At 46.3% G+C, this 21,934-nt stretch overlaps 1 protein-coding gene across 6 annotated transcripts in view; it reads left to right on the top strand.

Moving 5' to 3' along the window:
• Positions 1–21,934, top strand: part of DZIP1L (DAZ interacting zinc finger protein 1 like) — a 56,441-nt gene that overhangs the window by 27,043 nt on the left and 7,464 nt on the right. For 5 of the 6 annotated variants that reach the window (XM_074405873.1, XM_074405874.1, XM_039461795.2 and 2 more), the window contains 8 exons: positions 1,183–1,311; positions 2,659–2,721; positions 3,959–4,099; positions 6,646–6,676; positions 7,764–7,817; positions 11,262–11,395; positions 17,956–18,148; positions 21,479–21,695. In XM_074405873.1, coding sequence (XP_074261974.1) covers positions 1,183–1,311; positions 2,659–2,721; positions 3,959–4,099; positions 6,646–6,676; positions 7,764–7,817; positions 11,262–11,395; positions 17,956–18,148; positions 21,479–21,695 — 962 coding nt within the window. The remainder of the gene's footprint in view (positions 1–1,182; positions 1,312–2,658; positions 2,722–3,958; positions 4,100–6,645; positions 6,677–7,763; positions 7,818–11,261; positions 11,396–17,955; positions 18,149–21,478; positions 21,696–21,934) is intronic. The other variant, XM_039461797.2, reaches the window with a different exon arrangement.

A 21,934-nucleotide genomic window follows, 5' to 3' on the forward strand; every position in this document is an offset into this window, starting at 1 on the left:
ACCATGAGAATTCGTATTGCCAAGAAAGTCAGCTCTGTGGTGTGTCATAAGCTGCATCAGAACCTGGGAATTGTGCATACATCTGATCAAACTTCAAGGAGTTTAGAAATGGTTAACATTTGCAATCAGTATTGCTTAGCAATAGTTAAGAAATGTTAGCAAGAATGATACCAAGTTAAACTTTGGTGCTTGCCATTCTTTAAAGCCTTAATGGGGCTTAAGAGTTTTGTTGTTGTTGTTGTTGTTGTTGTTGTTGAGATGGAGTCTTGCTCTGTTACTCAGGCTGGAGTGTAGTGGCACGATCTTGGCTCACTGCAGCCTCTGCCTCCCAGGTGGGTTCAAGTGATTCTCCTGCCTCAGCCTCTGGAGCAACTGGGACTATAGGTGCATGCCCTGTTAGTTTTTTGTATTTTTAGTAGAGACGGGGTTTTACCATGTTGGCCAGGCTGGTCTCAATCTCCTGACCTCAGGTGATCCGTCCACCTCAGCCTCCCAAAGTGCTGGGATTACAGGCGTGATCCACCATGCCCAGCAGGGCTTATGAGTTTTATGCAATCATACAGATAGAAATATGTTGCTTTTGTTACTTCGACAGTCATATATTTTGAGAAATAATCATAGGTAGGGTGGAAAGGCATCCTCTCTTTGATCCAGTTTTCTGTGCCTTTTCCTTCATGTCATGTCACACACACTGCTAGCCCAGGAATCAACAGGTGTTGATGACTGTACTCCAAGTTGTGCAAAGCCCTTTCTGGAGACAGCCAGGATGTTTTGTAGGGAGAGAGGGAGGAGTCCTCAGGGAGTGGCCTGGGGTGCCTGAGACCCTCCCACAGGCTCTAAGAGTCTGATTCTTATCAGTTTATTCCAGATTGAGGAAGAAATGGGGCAGCAGTCAGGAGATCTTGGGATTTTTGAGTATACCAGAATTTAAGTGAAATGGAAACTACACTCTTTAATTTGTTCTTCCATGCAACTTGCTTTTTCTGTGCAAGGGCTGATATCCCAGGAGAGCCTTCATGAAGGGGGCTGATTTGTATGAATGTTTGTTGGTGTGTAAATATCTAGTGAGGATGAATTGGGAGGATGAGTTGGGTAAGGCGTGCACCTCTGACACAGTTCCATATATAAAAGACAACATGATTAGGTCTTCATCTGAATAAAACTATGCCCTGGCCTTTTCAGAAACTGCGGATGCTGCAGTCCCACAGTGTGATGGAATCCAACCTGGGATCACTGCAAAATGAGGAGTCTGAGGAGTGGCTCCGTCAGGCACAGGAGCTCCAGGCCCTGAGAGAGAAGACAGAAATTCAGGTGACCTGATGCTCCATGCCCTTCTTCCCACAGGAAGCCAAGAGCTATCTTCTCTTCCAATATATTCTTTCATTTTTGTTCTATGAGTGTAGAGAAGTTGAAGGGCCTCAAAGTTCTGTATTTTTAGACCTTCTGCCAATACATGGAAGCATAGAATAGGGTTCACAGGTGAGGCTGGTGGTATGTGTGCAATGTCAGATTTGCCTAAGATCTTTTGAAAAATACATACAGCTTTGTCTCTTATTTGACACCTTTGCCGCATTCTGATTCTAACTCAGTTGAAAACAACTCTTAGAAAGTGTGACAGTCTCTTGGGTTGGAAGATATTTTGGATGCATTCAGTGTTGTGATGATAGCTGTTTAGCAGCCAGCTCTCTGGAATGAAAAAGCTTTAATTTGTAGCATTTGCCAACTTCCATGGTGTAAATATTTCCACCATGGCCAATTTCATGCTATGTGTGAGGTCACCTAATGGAGCTGGGAGGACTTGTGCACAGTCTGCTCTCACAGGTTGGTAGGAGTTGGCTCTGGCCGCCCCTGCATGAATTTTACTGCAGCCTGCCTGTAAAATGGTCTGTATCACTGATAATTCCATGACAAAAAGGGGAATCGGTACAGTTGTTAAATCATGTTGTACTTCTCTTTCTGCTCTCCAAAATTCTTGAAAAACAAAACAAAACAAAACAAAACCACGAAGTCTAGCTAACAATCAGCAGAAGTGCTGATTGATGTTTTACAGGTTTTACATTATAAAGAGGCCATTCTTTTCGCAAGAATTTGGTTCACATTCTTTCTCTGTTTTTCTATTATTTGTGAGTTTGTATAACGTATGGAAATTAACTCAGCCCTTTGTTTTTCTATTTGTGGTTATTTTCCCCAGTATTCTGTTGGCCTTTCAATTTTGTTGATTCTGGCTTGGCCATACAACAATGAATTATGTTTATGTAGTCAAAATTATCCAATTATTAATCTTTCTTTATGGCCTTCCTCACTCTGAGATTTAAAAATACAACATTCCTGTGTTTTCTTTTAGTCTTATTTTATGGCCTTATTTTTTGTGTTAAATCTTTGACCCACCTAGAATTTATTTTGGTTTAAGATGTGAAATAAGGATCCAGCTTCGTATTTTTTTTTCCAGGCAGCTAGCCATTTGTTCCAGCACCATAAATCAATAATCCATCTCCCTCCCCTTCGTTTCCATTTATTTCCATCTTTAGTCTGGATTTTCTATTCTATTTCACTACTCTGTCTGCCTACCCATGAGCCAGTACTTTTAACTTCCTATAGCTTTTTAACATGTTTTAATACCTATAAGGGTCCAATTGATAAGTTTTTAATCTTTTTCAGAAAACAGAGTGGAAGAGAAAAATGAAGGAACTGCATGAAGAGCATGTGGCTGAGAAGAGAGAGGTAGTTCTTGTTGGGTGATCTCAGGGAGTTTGGTTTCCTATGACCTCTCAGAATTCAGTATTCTCCACCCCCCACTCATCCACCATCTCCCCTATCTCACCTGGAACTGAATGGCAGATACTTTGCTGCAGATATCACTCCTGGTTACCATTCCCATCAGGACACAGAAGAGGTTAGCTGCCCATCCAGCAGCTTCCCTGGCCAGGAGCAGGGGCCTCCAGGCCTTCTCTGAACTGAACATATCTTTTGTTCTGTGGTCTTCTTTGCAGTGACCCCTTTAGGCCCTCCAGGGAGGGTTGTGCCATAAGCCCCAGATGAATCACCTGGTGGTTTCATGTTTTGGCTCTTCTTTGAAACTTTTCCACCTAGGAGAGAACCAGTGGGTCTCAGTGATAGTTCAGTGGGAGTTCAAAGGGAAGGACTCAGATACTGAGAATGGTGAAGAGGGAGCAGTGGGCCTCAGGGCAGAACAAACAGCTTCTGTAAAAATGCCCTGAGCAGGAGGCAAGTTGAGGAGGAAGCTGGTTCATAAGAGCCCCAGAATTCCGCCTGCAAAAAGCTTAGATGAAAAGGTTTAGATCAGTCTGGCCTGTGGTAGACACTCCTCACTCTGGTATAGGGACACATGATCACTCACATGTAATGGTTTTATTTTGTCTGAAGCATTTTCAAATGGGAAATACATTCACATTTGTTCCCAAAACAGGAGTAATAGATTAAGATATATTGAGTAGAGTCTCATTCCCACCTGTAATCATCTACCTGTCCCCAACACCCACTGCTCAGGTGACTTTTATGACTTTCTTTTGTGTTCTTCTAAAGTTTCTTTATGCAAATATTAATAAATATTTTCACTTTATCTCTGCTCTTATATCAGAAGTAGTATGTTAACTCGTTTTCTTCACCTCTTGTTTTCACCTAAAAGCATCCATTTGATGATTTTCGAATGGTCTTAATTTACCTGACTTCCTCAGTGGGTGGCTACATCTGACAGACAGCTCTTTTTCTCCTGGTCTTAAAGGCATGCATTCTATTCTTACTTCTCAGGCACAGCACAAAAATGTCCCCAGACTGGAAGGTAGTCTTGTTAGAAAGCCTGTCCTGGTCTCCAAATCCTTTACTGTGCTTCAAGTGAAACCCTTCCCCAGCACATGCCTACAGGTGCTGGCCCTGCAGAAATGGGGCACTCAGATGTCCCTGCAGACATTTGACCAACCAGTCATCCTGTGCCCACCAGCTACAGGAGGAGAACCAGAGGCTCCAGGCCTCCCTGTCCCAGGATAAGAAGAAGGCAGCTGCCCAGTCCCAGCACCAGATCAGCGCCCTCCATGCCCAGCTGCAGGAACAAGCTAGGATCATTGCCTCCCAGGAAGAGATGGTAGGTCTGCCCCTCCTTTCAGCCAGGCCTTGGTGTCCCTGGGCCTCTATCCTGTGAGGATCTCCTTGGATTCTTCTGGGCTCATCAGTGCGTCTTACTACTCAGCCTCCTTAAGGAGAGAGAAAAGTCCTTAGGCATGAAGGACACAAAATGATAAGGCTGTAACTTCCTCCTTCCAGGCTGAAGATGTGCCACCTCCTTAGGGGCTGCTGGCAGAAGGGGCCACTTTAACAGCAGAGACCATGTAAAATGCTCAGCGCCTCCCTTATGCTTTGCTTATTACCTCATTTAAGCCTTACTACTATACTTCAAGGTAGGCATCCCCTTCTCCCCATCTTCATTTGACAGACGATAAAGTACGCTGGAGAAGGCAAGTCCCTCGCTCAAGTCCTCATGGGGCACTCTGTGATGAGATTCAACCCTAGCCAGGCAGGAAGAATGCAAAGCTTGTGTTCTTTACATAGTGTTCTCAGGCATAATTCCTTAGCCAGTACCTTTTTCATAAATGAACAACCTCTGACAAGGTTAGAGATAAAAGAGTGTGATGAAAAGGCACTCACTTAGCACCTTTCTCCTCAAGCTGGCCCCTGTGACTCCTTACCTCTTGCTGACAATTCTCTGTCTAGTCCAGGCTTAGCTCTCCCTCCCGAGCCCCGGGTCTGTGGAAAGTCTGTGTCTTCCTCTGCTGCCATCCACCGGTGGACTAGGCTCCGCACAGCTACCCTGGGCTGAGCACCCACTGTTACTGTCTAGTCCAGGCATCCCCAAACTACGGCCCGTGGGCCGCATGCAGCCCCGAGGCCATTTATCTGGCCCCCTGGCGCACTTCAGGAAGGGGCACCTCTTTCATTGGTGGTCAGTGAGAGGAGCACAGTATGTGGTGGCCCTCCAAGGGTCTGAGGGACAGTGAACTGGCCCCCTGTGTAAAATGTTTGGGGATGCCTTGTCTAGTCCCTGCCTCTTCTTCCTGCACCCCTTGCTATTTGTGCTTCTCTATACTCCCAGCCACATTCCCCCCAGGCAGCATATCTACCCCACTCGCTTGCTGATTTTCACTGTTACCCCGCCGCCTCAAACGCTCAGCTCTGCACTGAGCTCTAGTCCGGAGGTTTCCTAGGGAGGAAACCACAGCAGAGTTTCCACCATGTTCCCTGCTGGCTGCAATGTCCTGTATGCTACTCAGAACTCTTGTTGGCAAATGATTCAGTTAGGAACCTATTGGCAAAAGGTAACAGAATAGGCTAATAGGGACTTATTTTTATTGTAACAGCAAGAGAGGTGACAGTTGCTGGCCTTGGTTAGCAGCAGAAGTATGCCATTGTGAACACAGACTGTGGGTTTTTTTTTTTTTTTTTAAACCATCTTCAGTGTGATGACTTTTGTTTCCTGCTTCACTTTCGTAGTTGCAAGCAGACTACTGTAGTCCAGTCCTACAACCATATTTGGTGGAAGAGGCTGATGAAAAGGCCCCTTCCCAAGACTTCTCTTTACCTATATTACTGGGCAAAGCTGTGTCACATGGGCAACAACAGCTGCAAAGAAGGCTGGGAAAGTAAATACTTAGTTTTGCATTCTGGAGTAGAGGTAGGCAAAGGAGACAACAGTGGAGAATGGACATTGGATGAGTTATTTGTCAGTATGTGCCACCACAGGTAATAAAAAGCGACGCAAGCCTAAGCAGAAGAGGGAGTTTGCCGTAGATGGTGCATATCATAGAGCTCACTCCAGGGGAACAGCTGAGTCTGGGAATAAACTGAATCCAGAGGCATGAATGTGGTTGTGTTTTCCTTTTCTGTGTGTCTCTGTTCCTTTCTCTATAACTACTTTATTATTTTCCTTTTATCCTGAAGATCAGCTTCTGCTTCTTATCTGTTTCATGTGGTGAAACAAATATACATACCAAGGAAACCACAAACAGTTGGCTGCCAGCAGCTCTTGACTTCATTTATTGTCAGTCCAGAGCTCTCTGCCCGAGCCTGGATATTGGCTACGGCTGTGGTGTGAAGTCTCATTGTTCACCTGTGGCTGTCCTGCCTGCAGCCATGAAGGAGGAAGGAAGAGGAACTTCTTGGAGCAGGGTGGTTGAGTAGACAGTTCAGTGCATGTCTACATCTGGCCTCCTGTCCGGGGCCATGTCTGGCTCCTTCCGCCCAGGGGTGCTCTGTTCAGAGGCTCACAATGTGGGAGGGGAGCCTCTCCCTTGCCCTGGCTGTTTTCCGTGAATTATACCAATAGGAACGACTGTGTGCATGTCCCACTCTGTTCCTATGGGACTACCGCCCTCGAGCTATAATTCTTTGAAGAGGGGACATTCTTGCCTCCCTACCTTGGAAAATGGAGGATGCTGCCATTCTCTTTCTCACATGGACCCCAGAGATGTGTCAGGGGGCTGGGATGGTGCATCTGTGCTCCTTCCAGTTCCCAATGGGAGGCATGGAATCAGTAGCCATTCCTTCCTCCGTGTGCTAGGCAGAAACACTGCTCCATGCAGAGTTCTCACAACGTTCTCTGCTGGTTGTAACCCGCTCTATTCCACCTCTTTGCAGATCCAGACCTTGTCCCTCAGGAAGGTGGAGGGTAAGTCTACACAGGGCGGTTTATAGCAGTCTTGGCTGTTGTCTCTGGCTTTTCTCCCTCCTTTTCCCTCTCTCTCAATTCATGGGTAAGGATTGGTGACAGCAGCCTGTGGACATGTAGTATCAGGCTTCTGGGACACACAGGCTGCAGGTAGTGTTTGTGCTGAAGGCTTTCCATGTAGCTGGCAGGGCCTCTTGCCTGGCTTGCTCTGTCTGTAGAGGGATGGAGGCAGTGGGGAGGAGGGTGATTATGGGTGGAGTGGGGTTTCACGAGCAGGCTTTTCTAATGCACCATGCCTGCAGTGATTGAGGAAAATTAGGATTCAGGGTTGCTGGCAACCTTTACCTTGTTCCCAATGTTCAGCAAGTTGACCCCAAACTTACGTGAATGTGTCCTGTTTGGATATACAGCCTCCTCTTGGGTACTGTGGTGTGGGGATACGTGTGTCTCTGTGTAATGGGGTGTAGGTGCTGGCATCTAAAGTTAGATGGCAACCCACAGGGGACTGCTCCTGTTTAGAGGACCTTGGACAGCTGCTTGTGAAGCTTGGCCCTTCATCTGCCACCTCCAGCTCCCCTGTCCTATGGCTTAAGCTACGCTTCTACCTTTTATTGCAAACTCACCTTTTCTCCTACCCCTTGCTTTCCCGGCCATCCAGCCAGTTCAGAGAGGCCTGAGCCCTGAGACCCTGAACCTCCTGAGGGATGGAGGCAGAACAGAGCCATTAATAACAGCCGTGTGCCACACCTTTCCCCGGCCACTTCAGATTCATCATCTCATTACATTGGCTTACTATTGAATGTGGGGTGGATATTATTATCCTCATTTTGTAGGTGGGGAAACTGAGGCTGAGAGGGGTTCAAGGACTTCCCGTCTCTTGCACAGATAGCAAGGGGCGGAGATGGTGAGTGGACTCTGATCTTTCTGCCCTCTACGTCTGCTCCATCCCGCCTCTCCCGAGTCAAGACGAGCTGACTGGAGGGTTTTCTTTTTCTGGCTTATAACCAGCTGGAGTCCTGTACTTTTCTCCTAGTCAGGGATGGGGTCCAGGGCACTGGTGGCACTAACCATTCCTTCTCTCTTTAAGGGATCCACGAGGTGCCAAAGGCTGTGGACACAGAGGAGGACTCTCCGGAAGAAGGTGGGGACTGACTTTCTTTCCTGGATGTCCAGTGCAGAAACAGATTTGCTGCCCTCCTCCTTGTTTAGTTTGTCTCTACTTAACTATATCTGGACACCTGAAGCTGGAGTGGAGGGAACTAAGGACCTAAGGATGTGAAATTATATATATATATATATATATATATATATATATATTTGTTTTTGATATGGAGTTTTGCTCTTGTTGCCCAGGGTGGAGTGCAATGGCATGATCTTGGCTCACTGCAACCTCTGCCTCTCTGGTTCAAGTGATTCCTCTGCCTCAGCCTCTCAAGGAGCTGAGATTACAGGCGCCTGCCACCATGCCTGGCTAATTTTTGTGTTTTTAGTAGAGATGGGGTTTTACCATGTTGGCCAGGCTGGTCTTGAACTCCTGTCCTCAGGCGATCCCGCTTGCCTCGGCCTCCCAAAGGGCTGGGATTACAGGTGTGAGCCACCACAGCCAGCCTGAAATAATACTTCGTAACACCTTCTGTGTGCCAGGTATGTGACATGCAGGTACTAACATAAACAATCTGCTGGTTTAGTGATGGGGAAGCCCAGGACCAGAGAGGGTCATTAGCTTGTCCAAAGCCACAAAGCTAGCAGGTAGCTGAGTGAGGATTTGGAGTGACTTCTGATTCACAGCCTATCCCACTGACTCTCACTTGAGGCTATGCAGAGCAGTGGAAGATAATTTGCTGAATTGGCTTAAAATGGCCCTTGCTGTTTTCTTCTGCGTTGTGAGTTTCCTGCAGACAGATTACACAGGACTTAACTAATGTGTAGTAATCCACCTCGGCTCCCTTTTCAGAGCACTGGGTACCTGCTGTTTTTATTCACCCTATTCCATGACTGACTCTGATTCGCAGACCTCTCAACCAGATGCAGCCAAGGGGTGCAAAAGAGAAGTGGAAAAAATAGAGATGCTCTCTGACTGCAAGGAGCTCTTAGGATTGTCAGGGAGTGGAAGGACAGATGAGTGAGTGGTGACTGGAAAGCTACTGACCAGGGCCTGTCTGTTTGAGCAAGGCAATGATACGACAATTTCAAAGTTTCCCAGACAAATTGTAATTATGCCATCAAAGAGCTCATTGTGGGATTTTCTATTTTTTAATGTAAAGTTTTTCTTTATTTTCAAGATGGTAATCTATGCACTTTGGGAAAAGAAAAGAATGATATAAAGGGGTGTGCAGTAAGAAATAGGCCTCCTTTCTGCCCAGCTATCCAGTTTCCTCTCCAGAAGTTTTATTGTTATGGTTTCTCATGTATCCTTCAATTCTGCATGGGAATATGTGCAAATGTAAGCACATGTGTGTACCCATTTTTCTCCTTTTTCCCAAATGGGAATACACTATACACATTGTTCTGCAGTTAGTTATATTGTTAACAACTTATTTGGGAAATGGTTTCATATCCCTTTATAGAGAACTGCTTCATTATTTTTTCAGGGCTTTGCAGCCTTCCATTAGATAGATGAACTAAAATTTATTTAACCAGTTAGTCCTCTACTACCTCCCTCTACCCTCCCAGGACATTTAACCTTGGGATATAGTTGTAAAAATTAAAATTGCATATCACTTTTGAGGAAGGTATCTGTTGAGTAACACAAGGTCCTCAGGTAGGATGAATCACATCTTCAAACAGTGGATGCAGGGTACTAGAGAGGAGGAGTCTGAGATTGATGAGTCAGGGGATCCCACGGCTGTGTGCCTGTTGCTACAGTGGAGGTTTTACTTGCTTATCATACTGTGTGTGTTTGTCTACCTCTTCCCATCCCAGACTGGCAGGCAACAGCATCACTTGGGAGTTTGTTAGAAACGAAAAGTTGTAATTCTCAGGCCCCATCCTAGACAAACTGAAGCGGAAACTCGGGGCAGGACCCAGAAGTCTGTTTTCACACACTCTCTAGGGCGTTCTGATTCTTGCTCAAGTTTGAGAACCACTGTGAGACCAGTGGCTGTCTACAACTGGCTAAACATTAAGAATCACCTATAAAGCTTGAACTGTTTAGAGGACCACTTCACACCCCCACGTTACCTAAAGCAGAACATGGAGTGGATGGGTTCCAGGCATCAGCAGCATTTAAAGCTCCCCAGGTGATTCCAATGTGTAGACAAGGCTGAGGATCATGTCCAGGTGCCAACTTTATTGAGCAGAATCACACAGGATCGGGGGGTGAATGTGTGGCAGGGGAGGAATTATTAGAACCCAGATTTCTGGGCCCCACCTGTAGAATTTTTGATTCAATAGGTTTAGAGTGGGAGCTGAGAATCTGCGTCTCACAAGTTACCAGGTGATGCCGCTGCTTTGGCTCACAGTTAAGGAGCATTGTCCTACAATCATTGTTTCTCAGGCTTCACTGTTGATTAAAATATCTAGAGAATTTAAAACAAATATCAAGTGTTGGGGTCCACCTTGAGAGATTCTGATGGCATCAGCCTGGGGTGATTCCCACACACAGCCAGCGGTGAGATTCACCACCCTTGATTGTGAGTGAGGTCTTTGGGGGATGAGAGATGGGCTTCTGTGTCCTTAGCATCCAGCCCCAGTCTTATTACACTCATGCTACTTGTTCAGTTAATGTCCACTGAGTGAGTTAAAGGGCTTGGTCCAGCTCTTACCACAGAGGCCCCCACATGGAACTTGAAGAACACTCTGGGATGCCTTCCTTGACTCGCCTTGGACTGCTCCTTTGTAGCACTTACCACATTTAATTGTATTTGCTAATTTTGCTAGCCTCAGATCAGTATTTCTTAAAGTATGGCCTGTGGTTCATCTCCATCAGAATCATCTCATCATGTTAAAATGCAGATTCTAGGGCCCTTTCCCAGACTTACGGAATCAGACTCTTTGGAGGGTGAGGTGAAGGACTATTAATTTTTAACCCATGCCCAGGTGATTCTGATATATGCTGAAGTTAGAGGGAGAATACCCAATCTAGACAGTAAACTTGAGGGAGCAGCGATCTGTCTATTTGGTCCACCAATTTATCACCTGGACCAGAATTGGGCCTGGCATGGAAATGAGATGAGGGTATCAGGTGGAGCTAGGATTAGGCTGGAACTCATTGCAGAGGAGCGTGGAATCTGAGATCAGAAGGGAGCCCAGGGAAGCTTTCAGGGCTCAAGTGCAAGCCCCAAGTCCTGAGTTAACCTGTGGTAGGACTGACTGAGCCCAAGTTTTAGGGATCCAGACTGGCAGGGGATGAGAATGCCGAAGTTGTGTGGAGGGCCTAAGGCAGTGGTACCCAGGAGCAGAAATACCCTAGCTTCTGACCCAAGGATGGACACTCAAGAGGGATCAGTGGCCTTGGGCATCACAGGCCAGAGACCAGGATCCTTGGCAGAATCCTTGGCAGAGTGAGGGCTCGGCAGGTGTGGTGGGGTTCTGGGAATGGAGAGCTCAGGTGCCCAGGCTGATCTGGGTGTATCTTATGCTACAGAGCTGGAGGACTCCCAGGATGAGCAGCAAAAGGTGCTGGCAGCTCTGAGGTGTAACCCCATCTTGCTGAAGCAATTCAGACCAATCCTGGAGGACACCCTGGAAGAGAAGCTGGAGAGCATGGGGATAAGGAAGGTGAGTTTCAAGGCCACCGTTTTAAGGTCTCATACCTATGATTTAGACATGAGGTGTTCTTAAACAGACAAATGGTTGATTGTTCTTTGCATTGTGAACTCATTCATCTCACTCGTGCCAGCCTGGGCTCCTTTGGCATCCACACGCCTTTCTCCCTTCACAGCTAGAATGTGGTATCTTTCCTCTGTTTCTCCAGCAGCTTCTCAGGACTGGCCGTATTTGGCTGGTGATACTACCCTGAGTCCTGACTGCTCAGTGTTCTCCACTCACTGGTTACTTCCTTTTGTGTCTCTAATTTGTTGCTAGAGGGAATTTAATTGGCACAATCTGGCCTATGGACAGGTTCCTCCTTGGGTAAATATCCATCTCCAGGCCCATCATCTGTGGTACACATGGCTGTGTCCACTCAGCAGGTGGCTGTGTGTGGGCATCACTGAAAGCTGTGCCTGACACCAATTACTATTTTTTTTTTGAGAAATAATAACATTTTCCTATAGTTTTTTAGCAATCACATGTATGTATGTATATACGTGTGTATGTGTATTTTATTTTCAGATTTTTAAATTTTTAAAATTTCAATGGTTTTTTGGGGGGAACAGGTGGTGTTTGGTGACATGAATAGTTCTTTAGTGGTGATTTCTGAGATTTTGGTGCACCCATCACCTGAGCAGTGTATACTGTACCCAGTGTGTAGTTTTTTGGTTTTTTTTTTCTAATCCTCCCTCGGGTTTATTTGTACAAATAGCACAGGAGGACCCCAGCCCCATGCAGATGGCAGCTCCGGGGGGGTCGCACCAGTCCTTCTGTCCTCACATTGGCAGAGATATCTACTCTGAAGGCTTTGTAGGGGCCTGGGCACCTTTGGAAGACTGAACTGGAACTGAAGCTGGAGCTGCAGCCTGGGCCGTGTTTTGATCCTTGGCCTTGGCTTTGGCCTTTGGCTGGCAGAGCCTGAGCCCCTTGGCAATGCGAGCACGAGCACGCTTCCCAGGCTTGGGGCGGGCAGTGTAGGCAAGTCAATCGAGCTTTCGGCTGACACCCCCCTTTGGGATCTTGGGCTTAACCTCCTTGGGCTTTCTGAGGGCCTTGATGGCCTTGGCACGTGCACTCACGGCCTTGGCCTTGCTGGCCTGCATCTTCTTTAGGCCCTTCTTGCTGTGCTTCTCAGCAAAGCGCATGTTCCTCAGGAACTTGGGGTCCACCCCCTTAAGCGATTCGTATCTTTGTGATCGGGGTTTCTTGATACCATTTCTGTGCCGTTTTCAGGACTGGTTGTGTGTGGTGTGGTTCTTGGACTTGGCCATGTCTGCACCTAAGCCGCGCTTCCTGAAGCGCCTAGGACCGGAAGACAGTTTTTTTTAATCCCTTGCCACCCCCTACCCTTTCCCCCAAATCTGCAAAGTCCAATGTATCGTTCTTATGTCTTTGCATCCTCATAGTTTAGCTCCCACGTATGAGTGAGACCATACGAGTTTGGTTTTCCATTCCTGAGTTACTTCACTTAGAATCGTAGACTTTAGTTCCATCCAGGTTGCTGCAAATGCCATTATTTCATTCTTTTTTGTGGCTGAGTAGTATTCCATGGCATGTAGATATACCACATTTTCTTTATCCACTCCTTGATTGATGGGCATTTGGGCTCTTTTCATATTTTTGCAATTCCAAATTGTGCTGTTATAAACATGCATGAGCAAATATCTTTTCCGTGTAATGATTTCTTTTCCCTGGTGTAGATACCCAGTAGTGGGATTGCTGGATCAAAGGGTAGATCTACTTTTAGTTCTTTAGGGAATCCCCACACTGTTTTCTGTAGTGGTTGTACTAGCTTACATTCCCGCCAACAGTGTAAAAGTGTTCCCTTTTCACCACATCCACGCCAGCATCTATTAATTTTTGATTTTTTGTTTATGGCCATTGTAGGAGTGAGGTGGTATAACATTGTGGTTTTAATTTGCATTTTCCTGGTAATTAGTAATGCTGAGCATCCCTACTCTGGGAAGCTCCCTCCTCATTTAAAGACATTCTGCAGTCCTTAGGACCTCCAGTGCTCCTACCCAATGCTTCTGGGCCTGCTCCTCAGTCACCCGTCCTGATCCATTGTCTCCTTGGGTTTGGATAATTCTTCTTTCTCCAGTTCCATGAGGAGTGACCTAGATTGTCTATTTGTGCTCTTTCTCTGATGTAGGCATTTACTGCTTTGAACTTTCCTCTTAGTACTGCTCTTGCTGTATCCCAGAGGTTTTGATAGGTTGTGTCACTATATTGTTCAGTTCAAAGAATTTTTAAATTTCCATCTTGATTTCATTGTTGACCCAGTGATCATTCAGGAATGGGTTATTTAATTTCCATGTATTTGATGGTTTTGAGGGTTTCTTTTGGAGTTGATTTCCAATTTTATTCCACTGTGATCTGAGAGAATACTTGATATAATTTCTATTTTCTTAAATTTACTGAGACTTGTTTTGTGGCCTATCATCTGGTTTGTCTTGGAGAATGCTCCATGTGCTGTTGAATAGAATTTATATTCTACCAGTTGTTTGGTAGAATGTTCTGTAAATATCTGTTAAGTCTGTTTGTTGTAGGACATAGTTTAAGTCCATTGTTTTTTTGTTGATTTTCTGTCTTGATGACCTGTCTAGTGCTGTCAGTGCAGTATTAAAATCCCCTACTATTATTGTGTTTCTGTCGATCTCATTTCTTGGGTCAGTAGTAATTGTATTATAAATTTGGGAGGTCCAGTGTTAGGTACATGTATATTTAGAATTGTGATATTTTCCTGTTGCATTAGTCCTTTTATCATTATATAATGTCCCTCTTTGTCTTTTTAAACTGCTGTTGCTTTAAAGTTTGTTTTGTCTGATATAAGAATAGTTATTCCTGCTTACTTTTGGTGTCCATTTGCATGGAATATTTTTTCCCACCCCTTTACCTTAAGTTATGTGAGTCCTAATGTGAGTTTAAGTGAGTCTCCTAAAGACAGAAGAAACTTGGTTGATGAATTCATATCCATTCTGCTATTCTGTATTTTTTAAGTGGAGCACTTAGGCCCTTTACATTCAATGTTAGTAATGAGTTGTGAGGTACTGTTCTATTCATTGTTCTATTTGTTACCTGAATACCTTGCTTTTTTCTTCATATGCTATTCTTGTGTATGTCCTGTGAGATTTATGGTTTAAGAAGGTTCTATTTTGGTATATTTCAGGGACTTGTTTCAAGATTTAGAACTCCTTTTAGAATTCTTTTTTTTTTTTTGAGACGGAGTTTCACTCTTGTTACCCAGGCTAGAGTGCAATGGGACAATCTCGGCTCACTGCAACCTCCGCCTCCTGGGTTCAAGCAATTCTCCTGCCTCAGCCTCCTGAGTAGCTGGGATTACAGGCACGTGCCAACATACCCAGCTAATTTTTTTGTATTTTTAGTAGAGACGGGGTTTCACCATGTTGACCAGGATGGTCTCGATCTCTTGACCTTGTGATCCACCCCCCTCGGCCTCCCAAAGTGCTGGGATTACAGGCTTGAGCCACCGCGCCCGGCTTAGAATTCTTGTAGTGCTGGCTTGGGAGTAGCGGATTCTCTCAGCATATGTTTATCTGGAAAAGACTGTATCTTTCCTCATTTATGACGCTTAGTTTCACTGGATACAGAATTCTTGGCCGATAATTGTTTTGTTTAAGGAGGCTAAATAATAAGACCCCAATCCCTTCCAGCTTGTAGGGTTTCTGCTGAGAAATTTTCTGTTGATCTGATAGGTCTTTCTTTATAGGTTACCTGATGCTTCTGCCTCACAGCTCTTATGATTCTTTCCTTCATCTTGACTTCAGATAACCTGTTGACTATGTGTCTAGGTGATGATCTTTTTGCAATGAATTTCCCTGGAATTCTTTGAGCTTCTTGTATTTGGATGTCTGGGTCGCTAGCAAAGTTGGGTAAGTTTTCTTCGATTATTCCACCAAAGATGTTTTCAAACTTTTAGATTTCTCTTCTTCCTTGGGAATACCAGTTATTCTTAGGTTTGGACATTTAACATAGTCCCAAACTTCTTGGAGACTTTGTTCATTTTTTAAAAATTCTTTTTTGTCTTTGATGGATTGGGTTAATTTGAAAGCCTTGCCTTCGAGCTCTGAAGTTCTTTCCCCTGCTTGTTCAGTTCTATTGCTGAGACTTTCCAGTGTATTTTGCATTTCTCTAAGTGTGTTTTTGATTTCCAGAAGTTGTGATTGTTTTCTATTTATGCTATTTCATTGAAGAATTTTCCTTTTATATCCTGTATCATGTGTTTGATTTCTTTAAGGTGGGCTTTACCTTTCTTTGGTGCCTCCTTGAATAGCTTAATAATTGACCTTCTGAATTCTTTTTCTGGCAATTCAGAGATTCATCTCGGTTTGGATCCATTGCTGGTGAGCTGGTATGATTTTTTGGGGGGTGTTAAAAACCTTGTTTTGTCATATTACCAGAATTGTTTTCCTGGTTCCTTCTCACTTGGGTAGACTATGTCAGAGGGAATATCTGGGATTCAAGGGCTGCTGTTCAGATTCTTTTGTCCCACGGGGTACTCCCTTGATGTGTTCTCCCCTTCTACTAGGAATGGGGCTTCCTGAGAGCTGAACGGTGGCAATTGTTTTTGATCTTCTTGGTCTAGTCACCCAGTGGAGTTACAGGCTGGTACTGGGGAGTGTTTGCAGAGTCCTGTGGTGGGATCCATCTTCAGGTCTTGCAGCCATGGATACTATTCCAGCGCCTGCTCTGGTGGAGGTAGTAGGGGAGTGAAGTGGACTCTGTGAGGGTCCTTGTTTCGTGTTTTTTTTTTTTTGTTTGTTTGTTTAGTGCACTGGTTTTGTGTTGATTGGCCTCCAGCTAGGAGGTGGTGCTTTCAAGATTGCATCAGCTGTGATCCTATAGGGAGGATGCATACTTGCCCTAGGGAGACCTGGTTAAGTGTTCAGGTTTCTCAAGGAGTGGGCATGGCCACAGAGCTCCCAAGAGATTATGGCCTTTGTCTTCAGCTACCAGGCAGGAAGAGGAGGACCATCAGGTGGGGCCAGGGATAGACGTGTCTGAGTTTAGCCTCTCCTTGGGTGAAGCTTACTGCAGCTGCTGTGGGGGGATGAGGGTGTGGTTCCCAGTCCAATGGAGTTATATTCCCGGGGGGATTTGGCTACCTCTGCTGTGTCATACAGGTTGCCACGGAAGTAGGGGAGAGCCGGCAGTCACAGGCCTCAGCCCGCCTCCACTCAGTCCGCACTCCCAAAGTCCCATCTCACTTGCACCGTCTCCCACCAGCAGCACCAAGTCTATAACCAGGCAGCCGGTGACCAGGGCTGAGAACTTGTCCCAGACCACGAGCCTCCCCACTGGGAAAGCAAGCAGACTGATAGGTTTTCACCATCTTAGGAAGCCTGCAGCAGTGATCCAGTTCCTTTAAAGGGTCTGTGGATTCTCTCTCCAACTAGTATTTGAATGTCATTGTGCTTAACCAGAACATGTATGTTGTTGTTAAAAGCATCAATTAGGCCGGGCGTGGTGGCTCAAGCCTGTAATCCCAGCACTTTGGGAGGCCGAGGCGGGTGGATCACGAGGTCGAGAGATCGAGACCAACCTGGTCAACATGGCGAAACCCCGTCTCTATTAAAAATACAAAAAATTAGCTGGGCATGGTGGTGCGTGCCTATAATCCCAGCTACTCAGGAGGCTGAGGCAGGAGAATTGCCTGAACCCAGGAGGCGGAGGTTGCGGTGAGCCGAGATCGCGCCATTGCACTCCAGCCTGGGTAACAAGAGCAAAACTCCGTCTCAAAAAAAAAAAAAAAAAAAAAAAAGCATCAATTAAATTAAAAACACACCTGTTATTAAAGTAGCCAAGCATTACATTATTGAAAATACTATTTGTGTAGAGTAAGTTAGAAAAAAAAAATAGGCAACTAGGGTTATTTTAGTAAGAATGCTCACTACTTTGTTTTCAGCTACTAACTTTGGCTCTATATTCAGACTTGATGAAGACATTCCTTCCTAACCTTGCATGAATCCTCATCTTGGATTCAGGTGCCTCCCTAGACCATCCCATGGGCTCTGGATAGATGTCGAAGCTGGAGCAACTTCCAGTGGGTCTTGAAGGGTACCTGGATTGTGTTTATTGCAATTTAGTTTTTTAAACATTGTTAGCCATGGACAGTGTGTTTGGCATCATAATAGTAATTGGGGGTTTAAAAATGAGCAAGCCATGGTCTCTTATCCTAGGATTCAGTCAGATGGTAGAAAAGCATGTTCCAACTAAGTCCCTCATGCTGTGATGTGGTTAGAATTGTGACGAAGTCCTTTGCATTATCCTGCTATTCACATTTTGATGGGGCACCCAAACTCTTAACCATTGCACTTTCAGCAACTTTGAAGCCACTGCTTACCCTGCTCTGATCCTCATTTCATGCCTCCTCCTCATTCAAGAAAAGCGCCAGGCATTGATCACAGACTCCCAGGCCAGTAGCAGCAGCAGCAGGTGTGAGAGGCTTAGGGGAAGGAGGAGAAGCGTAGCCTCTGTCTGTAAAGGTGAACTCCTGTCTCCTCTAGGATGCAAAGGGAATCCCGGTTCAGACTTTCAGACACCTGGAATCCCTGCTGAGAGTCCAGCGGGAGCAGAAGGCCCGGAAGTTTTCTGAATTTCTGAGCCTGAGGGGAAAGCTCGTCAAGGAAGTCACCAGGAGAGCGAAGGAGAGACAGGAGAATGGCGCTGTGGTGTCCCAGCCAGACGGGCAGCCTTCAGGTACACTGGGGAGAGGGCTTACTCAGTGCTGTGACCTGGAAGGGTCCCATTCTTGCCAAGGCTTGTTTGCATATGAGGAGGGTATAGTCTCTGTCCCCATCAGGGACACTTCTCTGAAGGGCTGAGCTGGTAGAGTCCTCACAGATGACTGAGTCCCAAAGTTCTTTGTTGAGGAAACAGGATCTGGGGTGGGGGTGGGGGTACTTGCCCAGGGTCACTCAGGGAAGTTGGAGGAAAGCCGGAGCTGGACCCTGTTGTCAGCCTGAACTGTCCCTAAGCAGACATGCTGCCTCCCTTAGCACCTTCATTCTGTGCTACTTGGCTTGCTGTGAACACAGTTGAGTGTCTCTTTAATAAAGAGCAGCCTATTCAGTTTCTGGCTCTACACACCAGGGATGCTAGCCCGGGGAGGCAGGCAGAGGCCTGGGAGTATTGAAGCTGCAGGTGGAGGCAAATATCAATCAAATATAAATTTCCGCAGAGCTCAGCTATCCCCTCCTCTAGTCATGGGAGGTCATGAGAGGCTGGGCCAGTTCTGCACTCAGATGAATTCTCAGAGCTCAGAGTTGGTTCCCTGGGCCAGGTCATAGCTGCTACTTTACCATTTGTCCACGCTCTGGGGGTCATGAAAAGAGAAGGCCCTGTGTTTCTGGTGGAACACTGAATTCTGTGGACAAGTTCTCTTGAGTCTGTTCTTACAGAGCAAGGTTATTTGTGTTCCCAGGTTTGAGAGCCCCCTGTTACTAGAGGGTCCTCAGAGGGCCTGGGCTTCTGTAATTGGAGGCTCTGGGGAGGGCTTCAGTGGGGCTGGGTCTGCTCATACAGGGTGCTGCCCTGCTCCTTTCACTTCGTCTCCTCAGTCAGGGACACATGTGGCCAGAAGGAGGCCAATTCTACATCTCCTGTGTCCAGAAAGAACTGATCTGAGCTCTTCATGCAAAAAAATTTTACAGATGTCCCCGCATCTCTGAGGATATGAGAGATGATTTTAGTTGCTACAGGGACCAATCATTTTATAACTTATGTTTATTTTTCCTCATGTGAATTAGAAGAAAATAACACTAACATAGCAAGCCTGTGAGCTCATGGAAATTACTTGGACAAGTATAAAGCAGGTACTTTGTGTTTAAAAGCATTGTCATTTTGACATGAGAATATGGGAAAAAATGTGTTGATGACCTGGGAAATGATAATATTTAGTTTAAACTTCTGGTCTTAAAGTCTCTATGGAAAGGACGGTTTTTAGTCTTGCACAGAAATCTCAAGACAGACGGGTATTTGTCCTGGTTGCTAATCTGGCTTTCATGCTCCACTTTAAAGGTACATCCTTTTACTCATTCAGCCAAATGCTCATTCATTCATTAGTCCACTCATTCATTTAGTACAGTACTTGCTGAGGTTGACTCTGCCAGGGCCTGCTGCCCTCACCTGGGAAACCAGCCAGGACCAGGTGATGTGATGGAGGCAAGCACGGGGGGGAGTGGGAGCTCAGAGGGGGGAGGAGGCAGGGACTCAGGGAGGATGAATGGAAAAACTCTCAGAATGCTGGCTTCCAAGAAAAAGCAAAGGTATCTTGCTCCTTCTAGGTGCTATGCCCCACACACTCCCACACGCCTTTGTTCCTGTAGTGAAAAAGCCAGGAGGAAAGGGAAAGGAGCCTTCACTGCCTTTGCCTTTCCCTGGCTGGGTTCTGCCTTCTCGAGATGTTACTGAGGTGTGAGATGAGCGTTGTGTTTTTGTGACACTTTGTAGATCTTTCTTCCAGCTCTGCACCTTTATTCTCTTGCTGGGTCCCACAGGTGCTGTGTTAATGCTCACCTCCTGTCTCTGCTCAGACCCTGCCTCTTCTCTTGCCTGGGGCAAGGCTGTGGAGGTAGCAAAGGCAGTGGTGAGGGCCCAAGATTGGGGCAGACAGACAACCTCGGTTTGTATTCGCCACTTTCTTCCGTGGAGCTGAGGGCAAGTGTCTTAATCTCTGGAGGCCTCTGTAGGGAAAATCATAGCCTCTGAAGATGCTTGGGGGCCAAGTGGCTATATGTAAAGTGCTTTTCTTGGTATCTCATGCACAGTGATGGGAAGCTATTGCTGTTATCCGCCAGCAGGTTTGTCTTTGTCTTCCCCTTCTCTTGAGTTCACTCTTTCCTGGCAGCTTCACTTCTGAGTAGACACATTATCTGAGAGCAGTACACAGCTGGCCCTTGACCGACGCAGGGGTCAGGGGCACCAACCCCCCATGCAGTTGAAAATTTGCGTGTAATTTTTGACTGCCCTAAAACTTAATTACTCATAGTCTACTGTTGATGAGCAGTCTTACCAATAACATGGACTATTAACACGTTTTGTATGTTATATGTATTCTATGTTATATTATTATAATAAAGTAAGCTAGAGAAAAGAACTTGTTATTAAGAAAATCACAAGGAAGAGCAAATATGTTTGCTATTTATTATGGGGGAAGTGGATCATCATAAAGGACTTCATCCTTGTCTTTATCTTCACGTTGACCTCATCTTTGTGTTGAGTAGGCTGAGAAGGAGGAGGAGGAAGTGGAAGGGTTGCTCCTGCTGTCTCAGGAGTGGCAGAGTCAGAAGGAAATCCACGTATAAGTGGACCTGTGCTGTTCAAACCCATGTTGTTCAAGGGTCAACTGTATTCAAACATTTTTTGACCTTGAACTACTGTAAGAAACTCATTTTACGTTGTGACTGACTCCACACTTGCCTGACTCCTGTGATGCACTCTCTCTCTTCTCTTTCCATACACACTTGCTGATCCGGGATTTCTCTTCCTGGCAATGTGTCTCGAGGCAATTTGGAAAACAAAGTGGCTGTGTCCAGCCTGTCTTGGTACTGCCTTGCCCCAGGCTGCGTTTAGGAGGTTTGAGCGGGTCTTTGATAGTTCCTGCGGTCCTGCAGCGGCCTCTGGTGACAGTAGGGTCTTCCTGCAGGGCTGCCTGCACTGGAGTGGCTGTAGCGTGGGTGGGAGAGAGGGTAGTGGCCTTGGTGAAGTCCATCTCTAGGACTGCTGAGCCCCTCTTCAGACCTGCGGACTCCGCTGGTCTTCTGTAATGACAGTATGACCCTGGAACACCCATGCCCAGCTGCTCTCCTGGTCTCTGAGGAAAGTGGGGAACTGTGGTCCCAGCCTCGAATCTAGCCAGCAGCAGAACACCTAATTTGGCAGCAATCATGAAATCTGCTGTGGTTATCACAGCACACTGAGAGAGAGTGATTGTCCATTTCCAGGGTATTGGAGCAGCTTTCTTCCTCCTCTTAGGCTTGAGACCCAGCATGGGTGTACTGCAAAAGTCATTCCTTTCTGTGTTTCCAGTCAAAAGCCAGCAGAGCACACTGGTCACCAGAGAGGCCCAGCCAAAGACCAGGACCCTGCAGGTGACCTTGCCATCCAAGCTGGCAGAGCCACCCCCACCAACTCATCAGAGCCGTGGCAGCCATGGCTCCACCCTGACCCAGGTGTCTGCCCCCACTCCATGCCCCAGAGTGCGTGGACCCTCCAGCACCCCTCCTTCCTCGGGGCCTGGGATGAGGTGAGCCCCAGACTCTGCCCTCTCACCCCACCTGTGGTGGTGGCTCCTGGCTTCAGGCAGCTCTGTTCTGGGCTCCCTCTGGGCTTCTCTAGATAGGAAAGGGGAAGACACATGTGAATAGAAGGTGCCTCCGGTGGGGTCCCCTCTGAGCTCTGGAGAAGAGACTTGAGAACTTGTGCTTCCAGCCAAGACAAACCCACCCTCCCCTTACCCATCCTCTATCCCAAGCCTGTTCCCAC

The sequence above is a fragment of the Saimiri boliviensis genome, chromosome 9, assembly GCF_048565385.1.
Source record: "Saimiri boliviensis isolate mSaiBol1 chromosome 9, mSaiBol1.pri, whole genome shotgun sequence".
NCBI lineage: Eukaryota > Metazoa > Chordata > Mammalia > Primates > Cebidae > Saimiri > Saimiri boliviensis.